The sequence below is a fragment of the Hirundo rustica genome, chromosome Z (assembly GCF_015227805.2).
Source record: "Hirundo rustica isolate bHirRus1 chromosome Z, bHirRus1.pri.v3, whole genome shotgun sequence".
NCBI classification, from domain to species: Eukaryota; Metazoa; Chordata; class Aves; order Passeriformes; family Hirundinidae; genus Hirundo; species Hirundo rustica.
Genome location: NC_053488.1, coordinates 83,672,791 through 83,695,471, shown reverse-complemented (window position 1 = coordinate 83,695,471; position 22,681 = coordinate 83,672,791). Strand labels below are relative to the sequence as shown.

Below are 22,681 nucleotides of genomic sequence, written 5' to 3'. Positions count from 1 at the left end.
GGACCATGCCCCATGAGGACCACGGGGTCTCGAACGAACTGAACACCCCTTTCCTCTGAATAGCTAAAACCATGGTTGCCTCCGTTGCCTCTCGGTGCCAGGAAATTCCTTGGGCCTGGTCACCAGCTGCAGCAGAAGGAGCAGAGTGCTGCTGTGCAATGCCCAAACAGCCAGCAGCCCCTCGGGAGGTGCTGGCATCTCCCCTCCCCAGCAGGTCCCTGCGGTGGCTGCGGAAGCGGCTGCGTGCCAGCACAAAACCCTTCCTGGTTCTGCTTCCCTGTGCTCAGCCTGCTGTGGCCGGGGTGGAAGGAGGCTGAGTGTGGTGTCACCTCCCTGCCAGCCACCTCTTGTGACGGCAGCCAGACGGACACAGCCTGGCATCCCCAGGAGGCTGCTGCCCGCTGGGGCAGGGCTCTGCTGCAGGTGTCCCTTTGCAGGCAGGGCTGAGCTTGCCCCGACAGCTGTGCTCAAGGGTTTGGTGAGGGGACAGACAGGCCACCAGGGTGCTGGTGCTCCCCTTCTCCCTGCTGCAGGTCCCTGAGCCCTGCTGTAACGCAGGGAGCTTGAGCTGTGGCTTGGCTTGGTCCTGCTGCTCCCTGGGTGGCCCTCTCTGGGAAGGCAGAGTGGGTCACTGTATTTTAGGCTCTGAGGGACAAACCAGTCTCTTGTTTGCATTCCTGAGGGCATGCAGGCATGATTTTAGATGCATTTGGGGGATCATGTAGAAGCAGATGTGTCAGCATTGCAGGTCACGTTTCCCAGTGAGGTTGGATTCCTGGTTGGGCTCTGATGGATTTTCTGGTGTTCCAGATAGCAGCTTGTGGTGGGAATGTCCGTGGGACCTCTCCTCTCTGCCCCATTGCTTATGGTTATGGCTTTTGTGAGAATGTAATTCTGTCAGTCCCATCTGGTGAGAATTTGCCGATAAACTCAGATGTTATCAGGGAACAGATTAGATGGACATAAGCAATCACATCCCCAAGAAGAGCGACAACAAAGTTCACAATGCTCTAGGAAATGCGGTTAAAAATAGGCCTCAGATACATTCCCACAAATACTTTCAAGCTCAGAATTCTGGCAGAAGTTTTGCTGAGGCTGTCCAGGCAGTTGCCTTAGTTTGCTGCCCTGTGCTCCTGCCCATCTGAGCCCTATGCCCTTTAGTGGTGTATTTTCTAATGTTTGCATATCTCTTGTGAAGTTTCCCTCAGCATTTTTCAAGGGAAGGGTGAACATGTGTGCTGCCCTCTGCTATGAGATCCTGAAGTGTTGCACTTCCAAGGTGTCCTCCACAAGGAACGAAGCCTCTGCTCTCCTGTACCTTCTGATGAGAAATAATTTCGAGTTCACCAAAAGGAGAACGTTTCTGAGAACGCATCTTCAGGTCAGTGGCTGGAGAAAAGCTAGAGAGCAGGACACCTGAGATTTAATGCACAGATACAACAATAGAGCTCGGTGACCTCATACCTGCAGAGGATCCTGCCATTGCCATATGGACTAAAATCCTCCTGCTTTCCAGGCTTTGCCTAATTCCTATTTCCAGTGACTGGTCCAGACACCTTTAGGTAAAATAATTGCCATCAACTACTCCAAGCTGTTGAGTTTTAGAGTATCAGACACCAGACACAACTCTGTGCCAGAGGCTGGCTGGGATGGGGTGGAGAGAACAGCTGCCCTTGAGGCAGGAGAAGGGATTTCCTTGGAGCTCCTTTTTTGGCATTGGTAGTTTTTGAAGAAAATGTAGATACCTGAGGGGACAGATGAATACCCTCTGGGTTGTAAGGAACCACAGAAGAAGGCAGCTAACGTCCAAACAGGGATTCATATTATAGTAGTTGGATTGTTAGTCCTGCAAAGCAGCTTGGTCCTCTGGGGAATGTCTGTCCTTGGGAGACGTGAGAGCTGAGCCACAACGCCAAACACTGCTTACGTGGTGGAAAAGATGTGATGTTTTCCTGTGAGCATTTTATTAACCGTGACCGCAGTAAAACCCTTTTATTAGGGCTTTTTTAAATAAAGCCTCTACCTTCTCCCACAGATAATAATTGCAGTGAGCCAGTTAATTGCAGATGTGGCCCTCAGCGGTGGGACCAGATTTCAGGACTCCTTGCTCATCATTAACAACTTTGCAAACAGCGACAGGCCTATGAAGGTGAGTTGGAGATGTCACATCCCATCATGTGCTATCAGCCATTTATGCAAGGCTGGGGACAGTCTCCAGGAAACTGTGTTTAAGGGTTAGGCTAATGACTGGAAGTGTTGTTTATAGGCTTGTAGTGGGCTGCGTTTGCTCAGTAAACAAGTATTATGCCAGCAGCAATAGGACCAGCTGCTCAGGCAGGTCATGCTCCAGATCTGAGGCCTCACTCCAACGGGAGGGAGCAGCTCAGGTTGTGCTTTGCAGTGTTCTGCTTGCAAGGTTGTCCAAAGAGCTTTCCAGGAACTCCCAGCTTTGAGGGAAATTACATGGGAGGATCTGGTATTTATGTTGCCTGAAGGTAACAATTAGCAGGATTTTGTTTTATTCAGCTGAGTGTCAGTAATGTTAAGACCTCTTATGTGGAGATTAATTATTGTATTTCTTTGGAAAATAATTGCCTATCTTTGTGCTAGAATTAGTGGTTTGTACCCAACCCATTGAGCAATTGCAACATGCTCCATTTCACACAGAGTAGCTGCCAAGGCAGGATAGGGGAAATGGGGAGAGTTTCTACAGTTCCACAGTTATCCTATGACCTAAAGGCTTAATGGGAACTTCCATTAGGTGTTTAATTGTGATCCAACAAATTTATAGGTAGGATATACCTGGCAAAAACCTCAGCACACAGATGCTGGTAAGGGGTTCATTGAGCTATGCTTTACTTGTAATTTACTTCACAAGATAATCATTATATCAAGTTTATATTTTTGTGTAAGTGCAAGAGTACAAGAGAGATTTCAACACACTGGAAGAATGCCATGCACAGCCACAGCAGCAGCTGGGGAACAGGAATCTGAGAAGAGGGAGCATAAACCAGGCTCATCATGGAGCGGGAGAGAGCTGAGGGAGAACCTACCTGCTGCTTTCCACAGGAAGCAATTTATAGAGACACAGTTAGACTCTTTTCAGAGGTGTGGAGTGCAGGGCAAGAGGCAGTGTATGCCAGTTGCAGCAAGGGCAATTCCAATTTTGCTTAAGAAAAAACTATTTCCCAAGAACACTCTGCAGCCCTGGGGCAGGGCCTAGAAAGGAGGTGGATTTTCTGTTTTAGGAGATTATAAAACTTGGCTTGACAAGCCTTGCTCTAACTCAGTGTTGGCCTTGTTCTGAGCAGGGGATCAGATCAGAGCATGTGCTTCTCTACTACATTCTTGTGGTGGGAAGCTCTACAAATGCCTTCAGTGCTGTAGGAATTGAAGACAGACCACATCAGAGCCTAACAAACCAGATGTTAAATGACATGAAAAAATACTGGAGCCATGGTTTGTGGCCTCATCCAGAGACATCTGCATGCGTGGAGCACTTCTGTGCTGCTCTCACACCAGCTCCTCAGGATGCCAAAGTGGCAGCCTCATTGCAGCACAGGAACAGCCAGCCTGGCGTCCTGGGCACGACCTGGAGAGACTGGCCCTCTGCATGCCATGACTGAAATACCTCTGAATGCAGATGAGACGCTGTACACTGTGTGCAGTGTGAGTTCAGAAAGGAAGGGTTAATTAGCATTATCGACTGTGTTCTCAGTGTTTTCAGGTACGTGGAGTGTTGGCTGAAGGGGTGATTCCTTGGCACAGCCTGCGTTTTCTGTATTAGCTTCTAATTCAATTCGTTTTGTGTCAGGCAACGGCTTTTCCTTCCGAAGTCAAAGACTTGACAAAGAGAATCCGCACAGTGCTCATGGCTACTGCTCAAATGAAAGAACATGAAAAGGACCCAGAAATGTTGGTAGATCTCCAGTACAGTTTGGCCAAGTCTTACGCAAGTACCCCAGAGCTCCGGAAAACGTGGCTGGACAGCATGGCCAAGATACATGTGAAGAACGGAGACTTCTCAGAGGTAATTTGTGCAATTAAAAACGTGGTGCACAACAGGCCAGATTTACAGATGACATTTTGATAATTTCCCTTTGTGCTTTGCAGGCAGCCATGTGTTATGTTCACGTAGCAGCCCTCGTTGCAGAGTTCCTGCACAGGAAGAGTAAGTGTTTGCTGTTTGGGAGACACAAGGAAGATGATGGTGGGGTTTGGGAGTGTCAGAATCTTTTTAAAGACAAGGCTCTCTCAGTTCAGTAAATTATTATACTATAAACAAGCTAAAAAGGAAAAAAATATATTGCAATGTATAAAGCTGGAAGATGATGAGTGGTATTTAAGAAATTGCTGTTGTTCATACCTATTTACTTAGCTATGCTAGCATGGTGCTGAGTGAAATAAGAACTGACACATCATGTCTTGGTTTAAATGTTCACTTGTATTATACAATAAGAAACGTGCTCTCAGGGGAAGGCCGTGTTAAAAACTGACTCAATATGATCATCAGAATTATTACTATAGGCAGTACAGAAAACTGTAGAATAAAGCAATCAAAATTCAGTCAAGAAATGAGACTTTAGCCTAACCATACACATATGTAAAGAGCAATCAGGAAAAAAGGAGAGTTTTGTGGCTTAGTGCAAAACAGGAAGGAAGGACAGAGCTGTGTGTTCTCAAGTTACACCGCATTGCAGGTTTTCTTTTAAATACCTGTTTCACAGTTGATATATTGACCCTATATCTTGTTTCCATCTAAGGGAGCAATTGCTGAAGTGGACCCTTAACATTTCAGCAAGTTAAGGCTGCATAAAACCTGATTATATGCACTGCCTTGGCTGGAAAGTTCTTCAGTGCCCTGCTCAGGAGGCTTGGACTCCCTCCAAATTCTGTACTTTGTCTTGGCAAAGTGGGAAAAATCAGGACTTGTGATTGATATGCACATTTCACATGGCTGCAGCGAGGGGGGTATTGAAAGTTCACAAAGTTTTATTTGTACACAAAGGCTGCTTACCACAAGTATTGGTAAAGGAGAACTCCTAAAAAGGAAGAGGAACAAGTCCAAAGGAATATTAAATGAAGTTTGAAGGTTGAGTTATTTCTGTCGCTGGCACTCTTTACATACACAGCGGCTGGGCTGGTTCAGTAAAGGCTGAACTACCCAAACTTTTGGGGTACCTCACTGGGCTACCTTGCTAGCAGTGTACAGTCTGCTTACCACCCAGCTCTCCAGCAACAGCTGGATAGGGATAGAGTTGGTTTTATTCCTTGGTAGCTGGTGCTCTGTTTTGGATTCAGCATGAGAGTAATGTTGACAACACAAAGCTGGTTTGGTTGTTTCTCAGTAGTGCTTACTCTAAGTCAAGGGCATCTCCAGTGTCTCATGCTGTGCCAGTGAGGAACTGCACGAAAACCTGGGAAGAAGAATAGCTGGGGCGGCTGATGTGAACTGGCCAAAGGGATATTTCACATCTAAGAATGTCCTGTCCAATATATTAACTGGAGGAGTTACCTGAAAAGGGGGCTGGTCTGGGCAGGGTTTTGGCATTGGTCCGTAGGTGATGAGCAACTGTGTTGTGCATGACTTGATTTTCTTGAGGTTTATATCTCTCTATTATTATTATTATTATTATTATTATTATTGCCTTAGTTTACTTAGTTTCAGTTATTAAACTGCTCTTATCTCAACCCACTCAAGATACTTCTTTTCCCTGATTCTCCTCCCCATCCCACCGGGGTTGAGTGGGGCAGTGAGAGAGTTGTTGAGTGGTATTAATTTCCCACCTCAGGTTAGAGTACAGCAGCATGACACATTTGAGATAATTCCATTTGCTTTTGTCTGCTGCAGAACTGTTTCCCAGTGGATGCACTGCCTTCAGGAAAATCACTCCCAACATTGATGAAGAAGGCGCAATGAAAGAAGATGGTGGGATGATGGATGTACATTACAGTGAGGTGAGGTGCTGTACTGCAGATACAGGATATTTGAGACCTGATTAGGATTTAGTTTTAGGCACTGTGAGCTCTAACAAACTGCACAAAGTTGTGCGCTGCTTTCTGTAAACAAGACGGTTCCACTCCCATTTCCCAAGAGAAATCTGCTCTGAAGAATTTTCTGTGCATGATCCAGACAGGTAAAACTGATGTAAGTTCTTGGTTCCTATGAAAGGCATTTCTAGCACTGAGGCTGAAAAAGCTGCCCATTTGCTTTTGCTTGCTGTGTTAGGCAAACGCTGATGTTGCCAGCACAGGGCAGCACAACCGGGTGTGGTACTCCCAAGGGAGGGACAGAATGAAGCGAAGCTTTGCAAGGGAGAGGTCATCTTAGGGTCCCCTTGGAGTTAGGGCTGTGCTGCAGGACACCAGGGTAGCAGAACACTCCAGAAACCATAGCAAGGCACTGGGGAAGTGGGTAGATCCACCCATGAGTCATGAAGTCTCACAAGTACTTCTGCACCATCCCTGCGCAGCTGCCTTGGTTCGGCCACGTGGCCGAGTGAGGTGGCCTTGCAGCCCAGCTGCCCATTCATCGAGAATCCTTGATGTCACAGCACACTGCTTGCTCCTTAGACGTCTTTCTTAGTCACACACCTCTGAACTCCATGCTGTCATGTCCATACTCTCCCAGAGTTTCTGCATTTTCTTGGGGAAGTAACTAAATAACCAGGATATACTCACTGACTATTATGCTGATGATTTATGAAGAATTAATGAATTTTTAAAAAATAACTTGTCCTTTTTCTTCCCCTTCACCAAAATTTAGAATGCCTTTAGAAAGGCCAGGAATACACAGGGTTTAAACTTATGTAACTGCAATTACTTATTCTTGGATCTGATAAAAGTATCTGAAGTTAAAATGGTTTTATCTTCTAAGTTGGAGCATTAATAACGCCACCCATTTGTTGCTCTCATAGGAGGTCCTGGTGGAGCTGCTGGAGCAGTGTATAGATGGTCTGTGGAAAGCAGAGCGTTATGAAATGATTTCTGAAGTTTCCAAACTGATCATTCCTATTTATGAAAAGCGGCGTGAATTTGAGGTGGGTATTTTGAACTAGTTTGCAAAGAGCAGGTAATTTCCTGGACTGCCAAGGAAAAAAAACCAACAGAGGACTTCAAAAATAAAGAAATCATGAGTTACTGAATTGGTGTCAGTAAAACACACATTGTGCTTCATTGTTGGTTGTTAAAGAAGTTAGTGAAAGCAATGATCTGAAAGGTGATTATCAAAACTAACAACATGGATGACTCGTGTCTAGTGAATAATTACCACTTTCTTTCCTGTAAAATCAAACTGCTGTCCTCCCATATGTTTATCAAAGCTAGATGCGTTTTGTGATCAGAGGTTTTCAAGGGTTAAAAACAGAATGAGAACAGTTCAAAGAAAGGACTAGGTATGTGGGTGATTCAGTGGCAAGTGGAGGGGAAGGAAGGAAGGAAGCTGTTCCCAGCCTTGCTCCTTCCCACCATGTGCTGTGACCTGTGCTTCAGCTTAATACTGCTCCTCTTTCCCTACCTCTGCCATGACAGAACATCCAGCCATATAACTGAAGCTGGGGGGGGGAAGCCTTACCTCAATCTATTTTTTTTGATTTTAAAGTCGTTTATAATAATAAAAAAAATACATCCTGTGTAAAATATTGTAACTGCTCTGTGTATGAAGACTCGATCAGGAAAGATGATGACAGTGCACTCAGCCTTCTCTCCAGGGGCAGAGGTGTTACAGCAGTGGGACCCTGTAGACCTGACACTAAGCTTGTACTTAAAACTAGGTTTTTCAAACAAGACTGCCTAAGAAATTGAGGTTTCAGTTCTCCAGAGGACTGTGCTCAGGTATCTCACTGGTTTCTGGTGTTAGCTAGAATGTCCTGCTTGGAAAATCCTGTGCTTTCATCATAATGTCAAAATCTGACTTCCAGAAACTCACCCAGCTGTACAGAACACTCCACGGAGCATATGCTAAGATATTGGAAGTAATGCACTCAAGGAAGAGGCTTCTTGGAACCTTTTTCAGAGTGGCCTTTTATGGACAAGTAAGTATATACACTGGCTTGCCAGCTACCCCTCACCAGGGATCCTGGCCCCAAAAGCTGCTGCTCTGTCAGACCTGGAGTTGAAGATCTCCTCTGGTGCAGCCACCAGTGTGTCTACGTGAGTGTTTTGGAATTGCACATTGGGGATGAGAGTTTGCATCTGTCTCCAGAAGCACTTGATTTATTATAAAGTTTATGATTCTGCTGGTAGGCTTTTCATAAAACAACTCAGCAGCTATGAAATGGTTTAGAGGGCTCAGAAAACGCTGAAGGTTTTTTTGGTAATTATAGTTATTGTAGGTTACACAAACACAATTTGGTGTGTATGGTATATAACTAGAAACAGTATACAACTATAACCATAGTATATAAACAATAGTAGTAACAGACTTTTTTTTTTCCTACAGAAAAAAATGCTGCTCCCTTCTGGGTATCAGCAGAGTAAAATGTTATGAGAGAAGCTAGAGGAAAAACATCTATCAGTGCTGATTACACACATGTAGAGATAGGTAGTACTTTTGTTAGCTGAGGTAGCTGGAAAACTGAATGAGATCTGGGTCTCAGAGTCCCAGGAAGCAGCATGGTCTTATCATATCTGATGAAGTCTTCTGAGCTTAAAAGCAGTTGTGGTTTTAATTTTTTTTTTTTCCTCCACTTATAGCAGTTAATAAAGCGTGATACCCTCATGTTCTGTCTCTGAGAAACCTGCTTCTGCTTGTGGACTCATAACCAAGGAGGAGGTGCAGGACCCCTCTTTAGAAAACACCATGTAAATTATATTGGCCTTGCCTTTCTTTATTCCTTCTTTTAGAACAGATGATGATTACCCCTGAAGCCATCATGGGTTTGTACCTTTGATTGTCACTGGCACAACATATTAGAGAAGTGACTTCTGCTGCAGCAAACATGCATTTCATATTTACCCTCATCTTCTCTGTAACTTTGGATATGTAAAAAGTAAATAAGGTTAACAGTAGATAAAAAGAAATAATTGCTAGCTTCGTTTTCCAGAAGCTAGAAATAACTGGATCAGGCCTTAAAATTAAGCTGTGTAGCATCCTGACAACCAGTACTTGATCCGGTCTTGCACTTTAAAGCTTTTTTGGCATTGTAGTGCAGTTAAGCATAGATATCTTAACGCTGTGTCACAAGTCCTAACTGGAACAGCTCACCAAAGCATGAAGTTCCCATGCTGTTTCCATTATGGGCAAGATTGGTGATGCAAGCACAGCCTTTGATGTGTTTCGGTCTCTGTTTACAGTAAATACACCAAATTCCACTTCCCTGAATACAAGAGGAATTAAAGCACAGGAAAACCATTTCTTTTTTTTATTGTCTGAAGACTCTTGCAGCTTACACTAATTCCTTAATTTCAGGCTGTTCCTGTTGCTCTGCTGTCAGGGCTTCTTCCGCTTACGTATCTTTCTGCTCCACCTCCACCCCTTGTTTTTTGTGGTTTTTTTTCCTCCTGCCTGTCTCTTTCCGACCTTCCAAAAGGTCAAATGCTGGCCAAACCATCTTCCACATAGTTTAGATTTCTCACTGGCTGTACTCAAGCAATGATGGGTTTTGTTTGTATTGGTTAAAGGATTTTTTTCTTCTTTTTTTAGACCATTTTTGAAGGAACCTATTAAATAGGCAAAGTTCAGTGAGACCTTGTGAGCTGTAGCCTTCCAAACCTTTTTGGCTTTCTGAAATGTTAGTAGAAGCTTGCTTTACAAGCAGCAAATCTAAGATGAAAGTTTTCCAAATAAAGAAACGCAGCTATTCCTCACTGCCTTTTTTTTTTGTGTGTGTTTGTGTGTGTGTGTGTGTGTGTGTGTGTGTGTTTGATTCCAGACATTCTTTGAGGAAGAAGATGGGAAGGAATATGTCTATAAGGAACCCAAACTGACAGGCCTCTCAGAGATCTCCTTCAGGCTTCTTAAACTTTATGGAGAAAAATTTGGGTCAGAAACTGTAAAGATTATCCAGGATTCTAACAAGGTAGAGTTAAACTGCATGCTCTGTGGAGCTGAAGGAAGATGACAGAGCGTCCCTTCCTTCTGCCAGTGGGAGGGGAAGAATGAGCCCTCTCCTCCACCCTCTTACAAACACCTTGCCTCCAGTTGCCTCTGGCATCCTCATGCTCCTGTGCGTGGACATGTTGCACAGCTCCAGAAGTGCTGGTGCTGCTGTGGCTCCCAGGTGTGAATTATGAATGGGGAATTGCAATCCCCATCGTGCTGAGCCTTGTTGAAGGCATTAGAAACCAGCACAGAGCATCAGGTGACTGGAAGCCGAGTTACTTCTTGTTTGATGCTGCAAGTCTAAAAGAAAATCTCTTTGGGCCTTTCAGCCTTAGCTCCTTTCTTTTCATATGGAATACTTATTTATGCTCCCTGCAAGAGCTGTGCACACCCTTAGGCTGCAGTGGGATTTATCTGGGTTACCAAAGGTGGTGCTGGTGATCCCAAAGCTGGTTTAGGGCAAGCCCGCAGGTTTGCCTGGCCCAGCACTGTATGAGCACTGGAGCACGGTCTGGAAACTTTGTGGTCATGTTAGAAGGACTGAGTAGCTCAGGCCTGTGCTGTGATGGATCAGTGGACGTGACTGCCTACAGCAGGAACCACTTGTTTGGCACCAGGTGATGTATTTCTTGTGCCACACCTCCGTGTCTTATCTGGTGCATGGTTTAAGCATCACAGCTGAGGGCAAAATGAGCATTTGGTGTGTCACTGGCCTGCATGCAGTGAGGCCTTTCAGCAGGGAATTACTTTAAATCAGATCCCAGTGAATAGATTAGCCAATTATAACTTATTAACCTTTCCTCGTCCTGTGAGTGACCCTGTCTTTTCATAGGTCAACGTTAAAGACCTTGATCCCAAGTATGCCCATATTCAAGTGACTTATGTGAAGCCTTACTTTGAAGACAAGGAAATGTCTGAGAGAAAAACTGAATTTGAAAGAAATCATAATATCAATAGATTTGTATTTGAAACTCCTTACACTTTATCTGGAAAAAAGCATGGCAGTGTGGAAGAACAGTGTAAAAAAAGGACCATTCTAACCAGTAAGTACAAATACCTGAGCATGAGACAGTATCAATAACAATTCGGAGACAATTCTACTCATGGAAATATTCCAGAAGTGTGACAAATTCTCTCAGCTTAATCAGAATTGTGAGGCAATATTCTGGTTGGGAGGGGGAATTTACCTCATATTTTTATGTGTACATATTTGCAGATTAAAAAATTGTGCTGGTAAATTACAGCCTTGTTTGGGATTTCACATCCCCAAGGGCAAGAATCTGCTTGTATATGTTCTATGAAGAGTACTCCTATGTGCTGCATGGCTTTTCAATCTATACATTTCTTTTGCTGTTTCTGCTAGCTTTGAACTCCTTTCCCTACGTTAAGAAGAGAATTCCGGTCAATTATGAACATCAGGTTAATTTAAAACCAATTGATGTCGCTACTGATGAAATAAAGGACAAGACAGAAGAGCTGCAGAAACTCTGCAGCTCTGCTGGTGATGTTGACATGATCCAGCTGCAGCTCAAGCTGCAGGGCTGTGTTTCTGTGCAGGTCAGTCTGTTTGATATCTGTTCAGAATTGCGTTTACATACACAGCTCAGGGTGAGGCATCGTCACAACGCATTTACTTTCCAGAAATCATTAACTACCCAGGCTTCAGGGCTGCAGCCACCAGCACAGCCTCCCTGTCATATTCAGTGCTACTCAAGCGGCTGGCTCGTGGGAATAAACATTTTCCCCAGTGGTGTTTACAGTGTCAAGTCCAAGTGTAATTGCACATTCATTAGCCATAAGTAACTGCTGAAATATACTGAAGTCTTGAAGACCGTAGTGTAAGAATCAGGCACAAAGAGCTGTCTTGTAAGCCTGTCTTCTCAAGCTGGATAAGTGACTTTAGGCTTTTCCACATGGAAATAAGAGGAAAATATGAGGAAACACTTAATATCTCCTTTTTTCTCAGCAGGAATTCTAGCATAAATTATTTCTTCTTTCATTCTAGGTTAATGCTGGTCCTTTGGCCTATGCCAGAGCTTTCCTGAGTGACAGCCAGTCCAGCAAATATCCTGCCAAGAAGGTGAATGAGTTAAAAGAAATGTTCAGGTAGGATTTCTAATGTAACAAAAACTAGCAGCTGGCCAGATGATGATACCTGCTTTTATTATATTTTTGTCTGTCTCCAAACTCAGCAGATGCTGAATACTTAGATATGTCTTATAAAGATTTACGTCTCATGTGGTTGTGGGTGCTCACACATATGAAAAAAAAGCCAATGAAATTATATAATTCAAGAGTTCCCAAGCCCAGGGCTGTACTCTCTGTGGGGAGATTCACTTGAACTCTTATTTCAACAGTTTGTGTGGGTATTTGAGCTTATCATATGAAGTATATTTGAAAACCAGAGATCTGACAGTCCTGTGTTCAGGGGTCTTTGATACTGGGCACTGTTTGCCAATTTTTCCAAGGGGATTTTTTGCTAGCTAATGATGAACTTGAAATATTTTGAAGCAAATCGTTTCCCAGTTTTATGGAAGAGCCCTGTTTTTGTTTCTATTGCTAATTTTCGAAACTGTGGGACTTGCACAGGTGTTTTTTTCCAGTTTCTGTCCCTTAGGATAAGTTTTATCTCCCACTTGAAAATGCTCCCCAGGATATGATTAAGCAACTCTTGTTTCACCTCAGGATGACGAGTCTTTGCCACATTCTTTTCTGAACCTCTGAGGTGTAACCAGTTGTCCACCAGCCCCTGCATTTTTTGTTCTGTGCTGGTTATTGCCTTTTCACCCATTTCTCCATTCTCGTTGCATGAAGAAAGCAGCATTTGGGCCAATCCCATTCTCCTTCCGTGTATCAAGTAACCTGGCAATCAGGGAGCAGTCCCTGAAAACGTGCCATGCATGGTTTTACTTTCCAGCCTTGCAGTGCAAACACAATCTCCATTCCAGTTGTGAACGCATTTTTATTGAGTTTTATAAAAAAGGGAAAGTATGTGTGTTAAATGAAGCGAACAATGAGTATCAGATCGCAGAAAGAGCGCTACAGCTCCGCATGGTGTGAACTTCCTTCTGCAGGGTGTCTCTGCTGTCAGGAGCCTGACCTCTGACAGCCCTGCTGTGTCACACGCACCCAGCTCTGGCCAGCCCTGCAGGACTGGCTTTCCCATCTACTGAGGAGCCAGGCTCAAAGGAGCTCCAGCAGAAAGCCTGTGTTGCATTCCCTCTTCATTCCCTGATTCACTGTGCCAGGGATACTCCTGGAATATGTCTTGCCCCAAACACTGGAGGAAAGAGGGTGGGAAATACTGAGATTTGGCTGTGTGTTCAGTTGCTAGCTTTGGCAGAAGACTGGACTGTTGTAATGCCCCAAGTTCATTGCTTTCCTCCCCAGGAAGTTTATCCAAGCCTGCGGAATTGCTCTGGAGCTCAACGAGCGTCTCATTAAGGAGGATCAATTGGAGTACCATGAGGGGTTAAAATCAAACTTTCAGGATATGGTGAAAGAGCTTTCTGACATCATCCATGAACAGGCACGTACTGCATGGTGGGAGCCCACAGAGGTGGCTCCCTGTGACTGAAAACTGACTAAGAACTGAAAATGTGATCACTCCTTATGTTCTGTAGCTAAATATAAACGGGCGAGTAAGTGAACATGAAAATTAAGCAGTAGATTTGGGAGATTCCTAAAACTGCTTTCTGTTGACTGAAAGTCTCAGCCTGATGTTGGCGTTCAGACTGCTGCAGGGTGGAGTCTACAGTGACACGCCACTGCCTGCTGTGGTCATCAGAAATCCTCTGCCACGTTCTGCATCATGTCTGCAAATTATAAAGAGGTCACAGGTCAAAGTTCTCTGGCAGAATTTCCATTTCCTCAGTTATATACAGCTTACAGGCTTTTATTTAATAGGTTATTTTTCCTTATATATGTTTTCTTATAATTTTTCTCTTATGCCAACATGCCATTTATATGCACTCTGAATTTGTGCTAATTAATCTGATGTGTGATTTTATGTTTTCTTGGATTTTTATAGGAAAATACATTTGAATAGTAGCATCAGAGAGGTGAGAGACTTAAAGAGCAGTTGTAGTTCTATCTATTCATGAAAAATGGACAGGCAAATTCTGCAGTCATTTGGGTAGTTGTTCACACTAATTGAAAAATCTGCAAGTGGCAAAATAATACAACTGCACCAGGCTTCTGTTTGTAAATAAGGTTAATTTACAATAAAATAATGCTTATGGGAACCAGAGTCTTGTTATGGAAGAGTACAATATAATTTCAGGGAAAGTCTCATGATAGGGAAGAAATTTGTTGTACGAGTGTAAGGATGGATCTGTCTGGGAGTGACTGCTGCATTGCTGTTGCTTTTTTTAGACTCCCCTTCTAGTCTGCTCATAGCCACCATTTTTTTGGTGTGCAAACTGTTGATTTTTCACATTGGCTACACTGTTTTTTTCACTGCCACTAGCTGCATACTCCACTACTGAACTTTGCTCAGAGAGGCTCACTCATAAGAACTGCCACCTGCTTACCCTAAGCTGTTTGCCAGGGCCAAGAAATCTAATTTGCATGCAGCTGCTGGAACTTTTGTGGCTTTTGAATTTTGCAATAGTCAAATCAAAAACAAATCACTCAGTCCTGCACTGTCCAAGTACAATAACTAAGATTATTTTAGAACAAAGAAGCATTGTTAAAACATACCCCCTGTTACCTCAATAGATTTGTGCACTGCTGTGTTGTCTTTGCTTAACGGGTAAATATGACTGAACTGTCCAAGTGAAGGGCTCCCTGGGAAGGATATACTTTTCACTTTCTTCTTCTAATAGCTCTAACGGCAGCTTAAAATACCGTGTTTGTGAACACTGTTCTTCATAGTTGCGCAACATTATGTACAACGGCTGACTTGAATTTTGCATTGCCATCAAATGGCCTAATATCTAACAAATTCAACCTAACAGAGAAAGTTTTCTTTTTTTGCAGCATTGCTCCGTTAAATGTAAAAAGTATAGTGCATTAGCTTAAGTTTCTCACTGAAAATAACATGTGCTTTTCCATATATTGTCAGTGTCCTAAAGCAGCACAGGCAGTGCCCTTCGTTTGAGATGCAAGAGCAGATGGGTAATCACTGGGTCAGCCTGTGACCTATTTACAGATCTTTTAAGCTAAAATGTAAACACAAAAAAAAAAAAAAAAAAAAAATTTAACTGTGGCTGAACAGATCCAGGAAATTTCAGAGAAATGGCAGAAAGCTGTATGTCCGGAAGCTGTTTATGATGGCCAGTGATCTCAGTTTCAGATCTCAGAAATTAATGCAATTTCAAGATAACTAACTTGACTGGTGAACCACATGGTGAAAACAAGTACACAGTCAGCTCTGCCATTCCAGCTGGATCCTGTGCTGTCAAAGTGTCCTTCAGGCTACAAAGTACAAAATCTGGACACAGAAGTAGTGGGGGGGGGTGAGGGGGGGGGTTGTGGGGGATTTAGCTGCACATACACCCCATGCTTGCAAAAAACACTATTAGAATTCTGTTACTGCTAAGACATAATAAAAAATGGTTGTACAGAGAACTGCTTCTTTTCTACAGTGTGTAGTTGTAACTAAAAGTGATCCAGTAATACACAGAATGGTGTAAATATTAATGCTACAGAAATCACTAAACTACTCTTCTTTCTCATTTCTTTGTTACGCTGCCATTGTGAAACAGCTTTGAAGACAAGGTTGGATATCTCTTTTGCATACCTTTTTAAACAGCTAGGTTATCATAACGAAGGGAAGCCTGCATTGAATTTGTGATTGTTTTGTTTTGTTTAGATCTATCATGAAGACACAATGCATTTGCCGTGGATGCAGGACTCTCTTCACGTCTTCTGTGCGATCAGCGGAACCTCTGGTGATGGAAGTTACTGCTCACTCAGACCCACTGCTGACATATAAACATATCAGTCATATTTTACAGAGCCTTCTCAGGAATTCTTGGAACTGTACAAAGGTTGTTTAAAACCATCCATGATGAGCAAAGGTCGAATCGTGAGGTGGTTTGGTTTGTTTCATTTCGGTTTTTTTTCTCCCACAAAAAAACGTTGCCATGCTTCCAAACAGAGTGCTTGCTTATTTTGCTGAGCAGCATTGAAAGTGCCTGGACATTGCACCACTGTGCTTGTTTTCTACTTTTTTTTTTTTTTTTTAAGCTAAATGACTAGCAGGACATGGAAAGGCAGTTATCTAAATACGTGTTGAATTACTGAGCTATGAATCGAAACAATGACGTAGTATGTAAAGTTGTACAATGGAATATAATAAATGTAAAATTACTTTGTAAATAGAAGGAGAATAGAGTATACAGAAATTAGCATTATATCATATTTGCTGCTAAAAGCTTTGTTGAAAAGGGGATATGAAGGAGAAAGTGTATTCACTGGTAAGAGACCTTTCTCCTCTAAAAAGTGACTTGGGGTCCACATACCCCTATTGTACTCAATGAGAGTAAACTTGCCCTAGTCTGGAGTAACTAAAACCTAAGTAAGAAATTATAATTTTCATACATCCTCAGAGCAGATATTTGTAATCTCCATGAAAGCTGAGCTTACTGTAGCTGATTCCAATTTTGGGTAACCTTCCACAGCTGCAGGAGAGGATGGATTGTACTCACTGAGAGCAAAACTGAGAGATGTGTCATTTGATATGAGTTTTCTCCTGCTTGCCACTCATGGTCTCATGGTCTCACATGGATAAAAACTCTGAAAACAGCTTAATTTTAGCTGGAAATTATAAGGTGCTTTAACAACTTTTGGAAAGAATTCTAATCATGCGGGAGATGTCATTTAAAAAATTGCAGCACATCAAAATAATTTACACAAAATTGAGGGATTTGTTAGCACCACAAATCATGTATGCTCCCTCCTATTAAACAGGTCTGTTCTCTGAAAGCTCATTGTTTTTGTCTAGAGGTGGTTGGAGAAAATGTATTTTCCAGAATTCTTTTATTCCTTCTTTCCTTTCCCAAAACTTTCATACATTCTCTGCCTCTTTTTAATAACATGCTTCAGATTCAGGAAGAAGAACACAGTTCAGTAATTCTTTTATCCAGCAATATTTTTAACATCCACGTTTTTCAAAATCCTGTCAATTGTAAATCTTGTTCCAGTAGTTCATACGGAAAGGGTGGGTGTTTGAAGGATATGTAATAAAATGCCATAATAAAAGGACTCCAGCTGGGTATTTAGCTTGTCTGTAATGTCTACAAAATGTTAAGCTTCTAAATCTTTATAACAAAATTATCTTCAAATAGTAACTGGACCACATTTCAAAATGTTTACTGTGCATGATCCTAAATACCTACAAATAGTCATATTCTGAGAAGATGATGTTGTGATCCATAAACTCACCCATTAGCTGTTTCAAGCAAAATACAGATGTGTCTATAACAAACCATCCACATTTCTGCTTCTATGTGCTTTTGTGCCAGACAGGCTCTAAATTTAGCACAAGCTTTCGGTAGGAGGAAGGGAAACTAGTATGTGTAAATATGGTTAGCACCCTCCTGATGGTTATCTTGCAACAAATAATATTTAAAAGCATGTAGTGAGAGTTTTCCAAATTACTTTACTAAGAGCTGTGAAGCTCATTAACAGTCAATCCAATAAAGGATACTTCTGGAGATAATCGACCTCTAAATATCAGTAGTAAAGGCATATCTTGACTGCAATCAGCAGAGGCATGCAATATAGACATCCAAAAGCTCTTGCACCGTAGCTCTTTCCAATACTACAGGTAACCTAGTCATTTTCCTGGATTGCAGGGAGATCCTTATATACATTTTTTATGTCTTTACTGCTTGCTCTGAGATAACATCATTGGCTGAATTTTGAATTTCTATTCCTTATTTTAATTGGAATTCCAGTAAAATTCTTACTTTTATCTTCAAGTGTCTTTTATGGTCCAAGATGAACTTTGTCTTAACTTCCGAAGCTGTTCATTTTGGAGTTGTCCTGTCATTTCACTGTCATATACTGGAAAGATGTCACAGTAATTTGGCCAAAAAAGAAGTGCTTAATACCAGTCGAATCAGAATATATACAGTCACTGCATTTCAGAAGATACACTTATTTGCAGTTTTAATGAATTACAATAATTATATGCCCTAAAGGATTAGCCTTCTTTCCTAATAAATATTTTTTCTGGACTTTCTACAGAAAAACGTCCTTTTCAGATAGGTTGTAAAAAGACTGGTACCAAACCAACTTGTTTTTTCTTTATGTATTCACCAATCTAGAAAGGAAGAGGAGTGGCCATTATTTTACAGATGTTTTGGGATAATGCTGCCAAGGAGATGATCACATTTTCTCTGTCCTTTTCTTACTTAATTGTCCCAGTTTAGCGAAATCCTCCAGATCTTTTCTTATTTATGGCTGAAAGAGCTTAATTCACAGATATATCTGGAGAATGCATTGTATATGTGCCTGTTTTATGTAGTTAATACTCACATTGGGTACATCCTATTTGCTACCTGTTTGAGAAGAATAGAAATGTCTATTATTCATTAACATTTTTGATTTTCTTATATTGCCTAAGGAATGGCAGGATTTTCTTAGTCTCAAAAAATTAGTGGCACACATTTCAAATTACATCCTGGCACACACTCTTTCTATACCTCAGTTTTACTACATTGCAGTATTTTATTTGCGTGCCTCTGATTATTTTTGCTGCAAAACTGCTGTGTAACACATCAACTCTTCAGAATGGATGCTCTGGTAATTTTGCATGAAAGGAGAAGAAATGGGATGAAATATCTGTGAGGATTAAGAGGAGTTGGCTAGTATCAGGATTGGTTTGGATAATGGGATGTGTCAGAGCCAGATGGTTTGCAAAAAGGACATACAAAGCAACAGAGGGTCTGCTAGTATTTTATGTACAAGAACTTGCTTGTAGAGATTTACCAAGTAAGTAAAGTGTAAACATTTTTTCTCTTGGACATTCTGCTTTTCTCTCTGCAGAGATTAGAAAGTATCATTTTAAGAAAAATGACCTCATAGCTCCTTTTCCTCCCCCCCAAAAAAAATCTGGAATGAAGCACTTCCTGCTGCAAATTATGTGTTTTTACATATTATTGGGTGTTCTAAACTTCTTCTGATATCAGGACTTTTCATGAGATAGGCCAGCAAATGAAAAATCATGGATGAGAGAATACCTGTAGTGTGTAACGTTTGGGTTTGTTCCAGAAAACCTTTGAACATACACAACACAGTATTTTGATAGAATAAGACTTTACATAAGCATAATATCTTTGTTGCAAAGTAGGTAAAATATGTTTGTTTTCCCTTTCTGAAAAGATCAAATCCCATGGACTCCTCATTATGATTTGAGTAACTTGGACCAAAACGACTGGAGAAGAACTTAAGTGGGAATTATGGGCTCAAAAATTTAATAGAAATCAAATGACATGTTACCCAATTTACCCACTTGAGGAGAGTAGCATGTGTTGATCTGTGTTCACTGAGATGAGTTCTCTAACTAAAAAAGGGAGGAGCACTGTGCACAGCTAATTCTTATACAACCACAGACTGCAGTACTTCAAATAATATGTTTGTGCCAAGCAGGGGCAAACCAATTGTGATATACATATAATATTTCAGCTGGATGTAATTTACTCTCTTCTCATCTCTCTTCTTCACCTGCTGCTCCATCATTGTAAAAGTAGTGCTTTTATCCTGCATGTTTTACCTATGAGCGCTGTACAAGCCCTCTTAAACTTCTGTGTGTAGAGAACAGCACCTCCCATTTGCCTCAGTGCTCAACTGCTGTGCTGGAAGAGAGGAAGGACAGAGTTGCTCAAGAGCTTCCTGAGACAAACCATCCTATACGGCTCTTTTTACTTGCTTTTTCTGAAATAATGAATAATCTTGACAAGAAGCCAGGGGAAAAAATCACATTGCAGTCAAGTTCAGAGTTTATTTCAGGTCAAAATAAAAGACTACAAAAGCAGGAAAAATAAGTGTTTCAATAAACATGTTTTACCTAGGGTTTTAAATTTTAAGATTTTTTCTACATTTTACAGAACAGGACGAGTGATCAGAAACTAATACCAGTGTAAGATTTGTGGGACTAAACCCTAGTGCACTGAGCTATCACAAATGCACTCTCTAAAGAGGATTACCAAAATAAATCTTCAAACACAGAAGTACACCAAATGAAATGGTGAACACTAAAACATTCAGTAACAAATAGGAGATGTTGACTTAAATTCTAGAGAAGCATGACTGCCACAACATCCAGCTCAGGGAAATCCCAAAAACACGGTTCATTGGAAAAACAGAGACAGTCATACACACAAATTTATCAATAGAAACAAGATGTGAATCAAAAGTAAGGAAACATCCCAGCAGATCACCCTACTTTCCTCAAAAAATATCCAGTATGTTTGTGGTTGTGTTTTTGCTCTGTTCTGGAGTTCAAATTTTCAAACAAAGACTTTTTGGGGATGTATTGTTCCTCTTTTTCCACTAACTCAACTTACAAGGTGGTTAGACTAATCTATATGTCCAGGCAGTTGTACCAGCTCTTATATGATATATTGTAAGTCAGGTATAATTATTATTTACTTCACCAGAGGACAAAGGGCAAACTGCTTTTTCTACTCCTGTCTTCTGAGGCTTCTGTATGGGGCTCTTGCAACCTTGGCCAAACAGCTGTAAAGCCAGGTTTGCGCCCTGCCTCCCTTGGTGGGTAAAGGAGTTACTCCCTTCCCAAATGAATGGGTAAATTAAATAGATCTTGATTCTCTGGGAACAGTGAGCAACGAAGTTGATGCATGGGCTTGTAATAGAATTTATCCAAGGAAAGGGGATACAACATTTGCACAAACAGGATTAGTTCTGTGTCCACCCAAAAATGCTCTTCAAAGGAGGTGGGGTTTATTCCATGTAATTCCTCATTTCCAGCAGGGCTTGGACAGCAGTTCAGAATTTGCAGAGTTCATGTCTCCTGTGAACATGTATCGCAAAATTCTAGATGTCCCCACAGAACAAAAAACACTACAAAGGTCGAGAAATGAGAAGCCACATGACTCAGACTGGGTTTTTTCAACCCAGTTTTGGATTTTTGTGCCTCAGATCCAAGTCTATATTTTTTTTTTTTTTGAACTTTCTTTTTTGAACTGACTCCAGCCATCTTCTTGAAGAGCCTGTAATTATGGCTGAGACCTAAAGTATTGACAGAAGTTGCTGCAAAATTAGAAAGGAAGAATCTCAACATTGATGTGCAACGACTTCTGGTCCCAAATTGTTCCCCCAAAAAGGGACAATTCCCCATGCCCCTGCTAATAATTGTTGCCTCTTGCTGGACTTGGTAATTGTGTAGGCACACCAGGCATTGGCACCATTTGTTAATCTGATTTAGGGAACATGCACAGGAAAAAATTATTGGATTTTTGTTTTATTGCATCTACAATCACTGGCTTTGGTTGCGTGGGTGCAAAAGGCAGGAGCACACAGCCAAGGGCAGGTCAGTAAGATGACTGTAAATCAGTTAATACCAAACATGAAGTCATATTCCACATATATGTTCAACGGATCATCTCAAAGATACTTCAGGTGTGTCTATACGAGTCCCAGTCACTACAGCGCAGGTGCATTAGCTCACAAGAACATGAACGAGCACGAGATCTGCAACAGAAGGCTGCAGGACAAGACTCAATGAGATGGAGAAACGGGAAGTCTCTGGTAGGTGGCAGGGATCAAAGGCTCTGGCAGCAGTTGTGATTGCCATGAATTGATAAGGGAACGTGATAAACAGTTGAGCATTCGGGTAGAAGGAAGAGAGAGAGGAGGAAAAATATTTCAGCTGCCGACATCGATGGGCAGGCAGCCATAAGCAGTGAACGATTGCATGCGTGCTTGGCATTGGCTCTTCTGGAAGAAGGAGTGGACAAGAGGGAAAGGAGGAAGGAAAGAAAACATCAGCAAGGAAACTGAAAGCAAGAGACTGGTTGCTTGGATCAGCTCTACCTTATAGATGTCCTCACTAGCAGGCATAGTCCATGCTTGCTCTAAGTAGTTGCATAATCCGATCTGTTTTACACAGCTTAAATGTTCCACACCCTGGAACTTTAAACCACATTTTTATTTGGTTATAAATGCAGGTCCTTGGGCACTTTCTAACAGCAACTAGAAGTTCTCTTATTGCGCAGGGAAACAAACAGGCAGAAAAGCAAAAAAAGCTCAACATTAACACAGGATATTCCCCACCCTGTCATAAAAAGATCCACTTCCCTTTTTCTAGAATGAGTGTCTAAAAAGCAGATGGACTATTGCAAAATTCTTTGAGGAGTTGAGTAAATACTGAAACATTCTGTTGGGTTAGGAATAAGTTAGTTTTACTAACAAATTTTGGGTTGCCTTGAAATTCAGCCAAGTTTCCTCCCTCCTGAATCTGTACTATTTTTAGAATACCTGTATTTGGGTGGTAACTAGGACCAAGTTTTCTAGCTCCCACAAAATTCTAGTTCAGAAGGAAAAGCCTTATCCCAAATATTTTATTCTCCTGAAATCTATCAAAATAGCACTTATATCTGATTCCCAATTCTGTGAAAATTTTGGAAAACTTGCTGCATCACACCCATAAATGTGAGAACAAAATTC

The 22,681-nt window shown here is 41.7% G+C and overlaps 1 protein-coding gene across 4 annotated transcripts in view; it reads left to right on the top strand.

Annotated features, from left to right (window-relative positions):
- DOCK11 (dedicator of cytokinesis 11) overlaps positions 1–17,251 on the top strand; it is a 77,208-nt gene extending 59,957 nt beyond the window's left edge. For all 4 annotated transcript variants that reach the window (XM_040089216.2, XM_040089214.2, XM_040089217.2 and 1 more), the window contains 13 exons: positions 1,199–1,381; positions 2,036–2,149; positions 3,815–4,030; positions 4,114–4,171; positions 5,852–5,958; positions 6,918–7,040; positions 7,920–8,033; positions 9,873–10,019; positions 10,875–11,085; positions 11,406–11,599; positions 12,048–12,148; positions 13,433–13,571; positions 15,858–17,251. In XM_040089216.2, the coding sequence (XP_039945150.1) occupies positions 1,199–1,381; positions 2,036–2,149; positions 3,815–4,030; positions 4,114–4,171; positions 5,852–5,958; positions 6,918–7,040; positions 7,920–8,033; positions 9,873–10,019; positions 10,875–11,085; positions 11,406–11,599; positions 12,048–12,148; positions 13,433–13,571; positions 15,858–15,980 (1,830 nt within the window). In that variant the 3' untranslated portion in view covers positions 15,981–17,251. The remainder of the gene's footprint in view (positions 1–1,198; positions 1,382–2,035; positions 2,150–3,814; positions 4,031–4,113; positions 4,172–5,851; positions 5,959–6,917; positions 7,041–7,919; positions 8,034–9,872; positions 10,020–10,874; positions 11,086–11,405; positions 11,600–12,047; positions 12,149–13,432; positions 13,572–15,857) is intronic.
- The last annotated feature ends 5,430 nt before the right edge of the window (positions 17,252–22,681 follow it).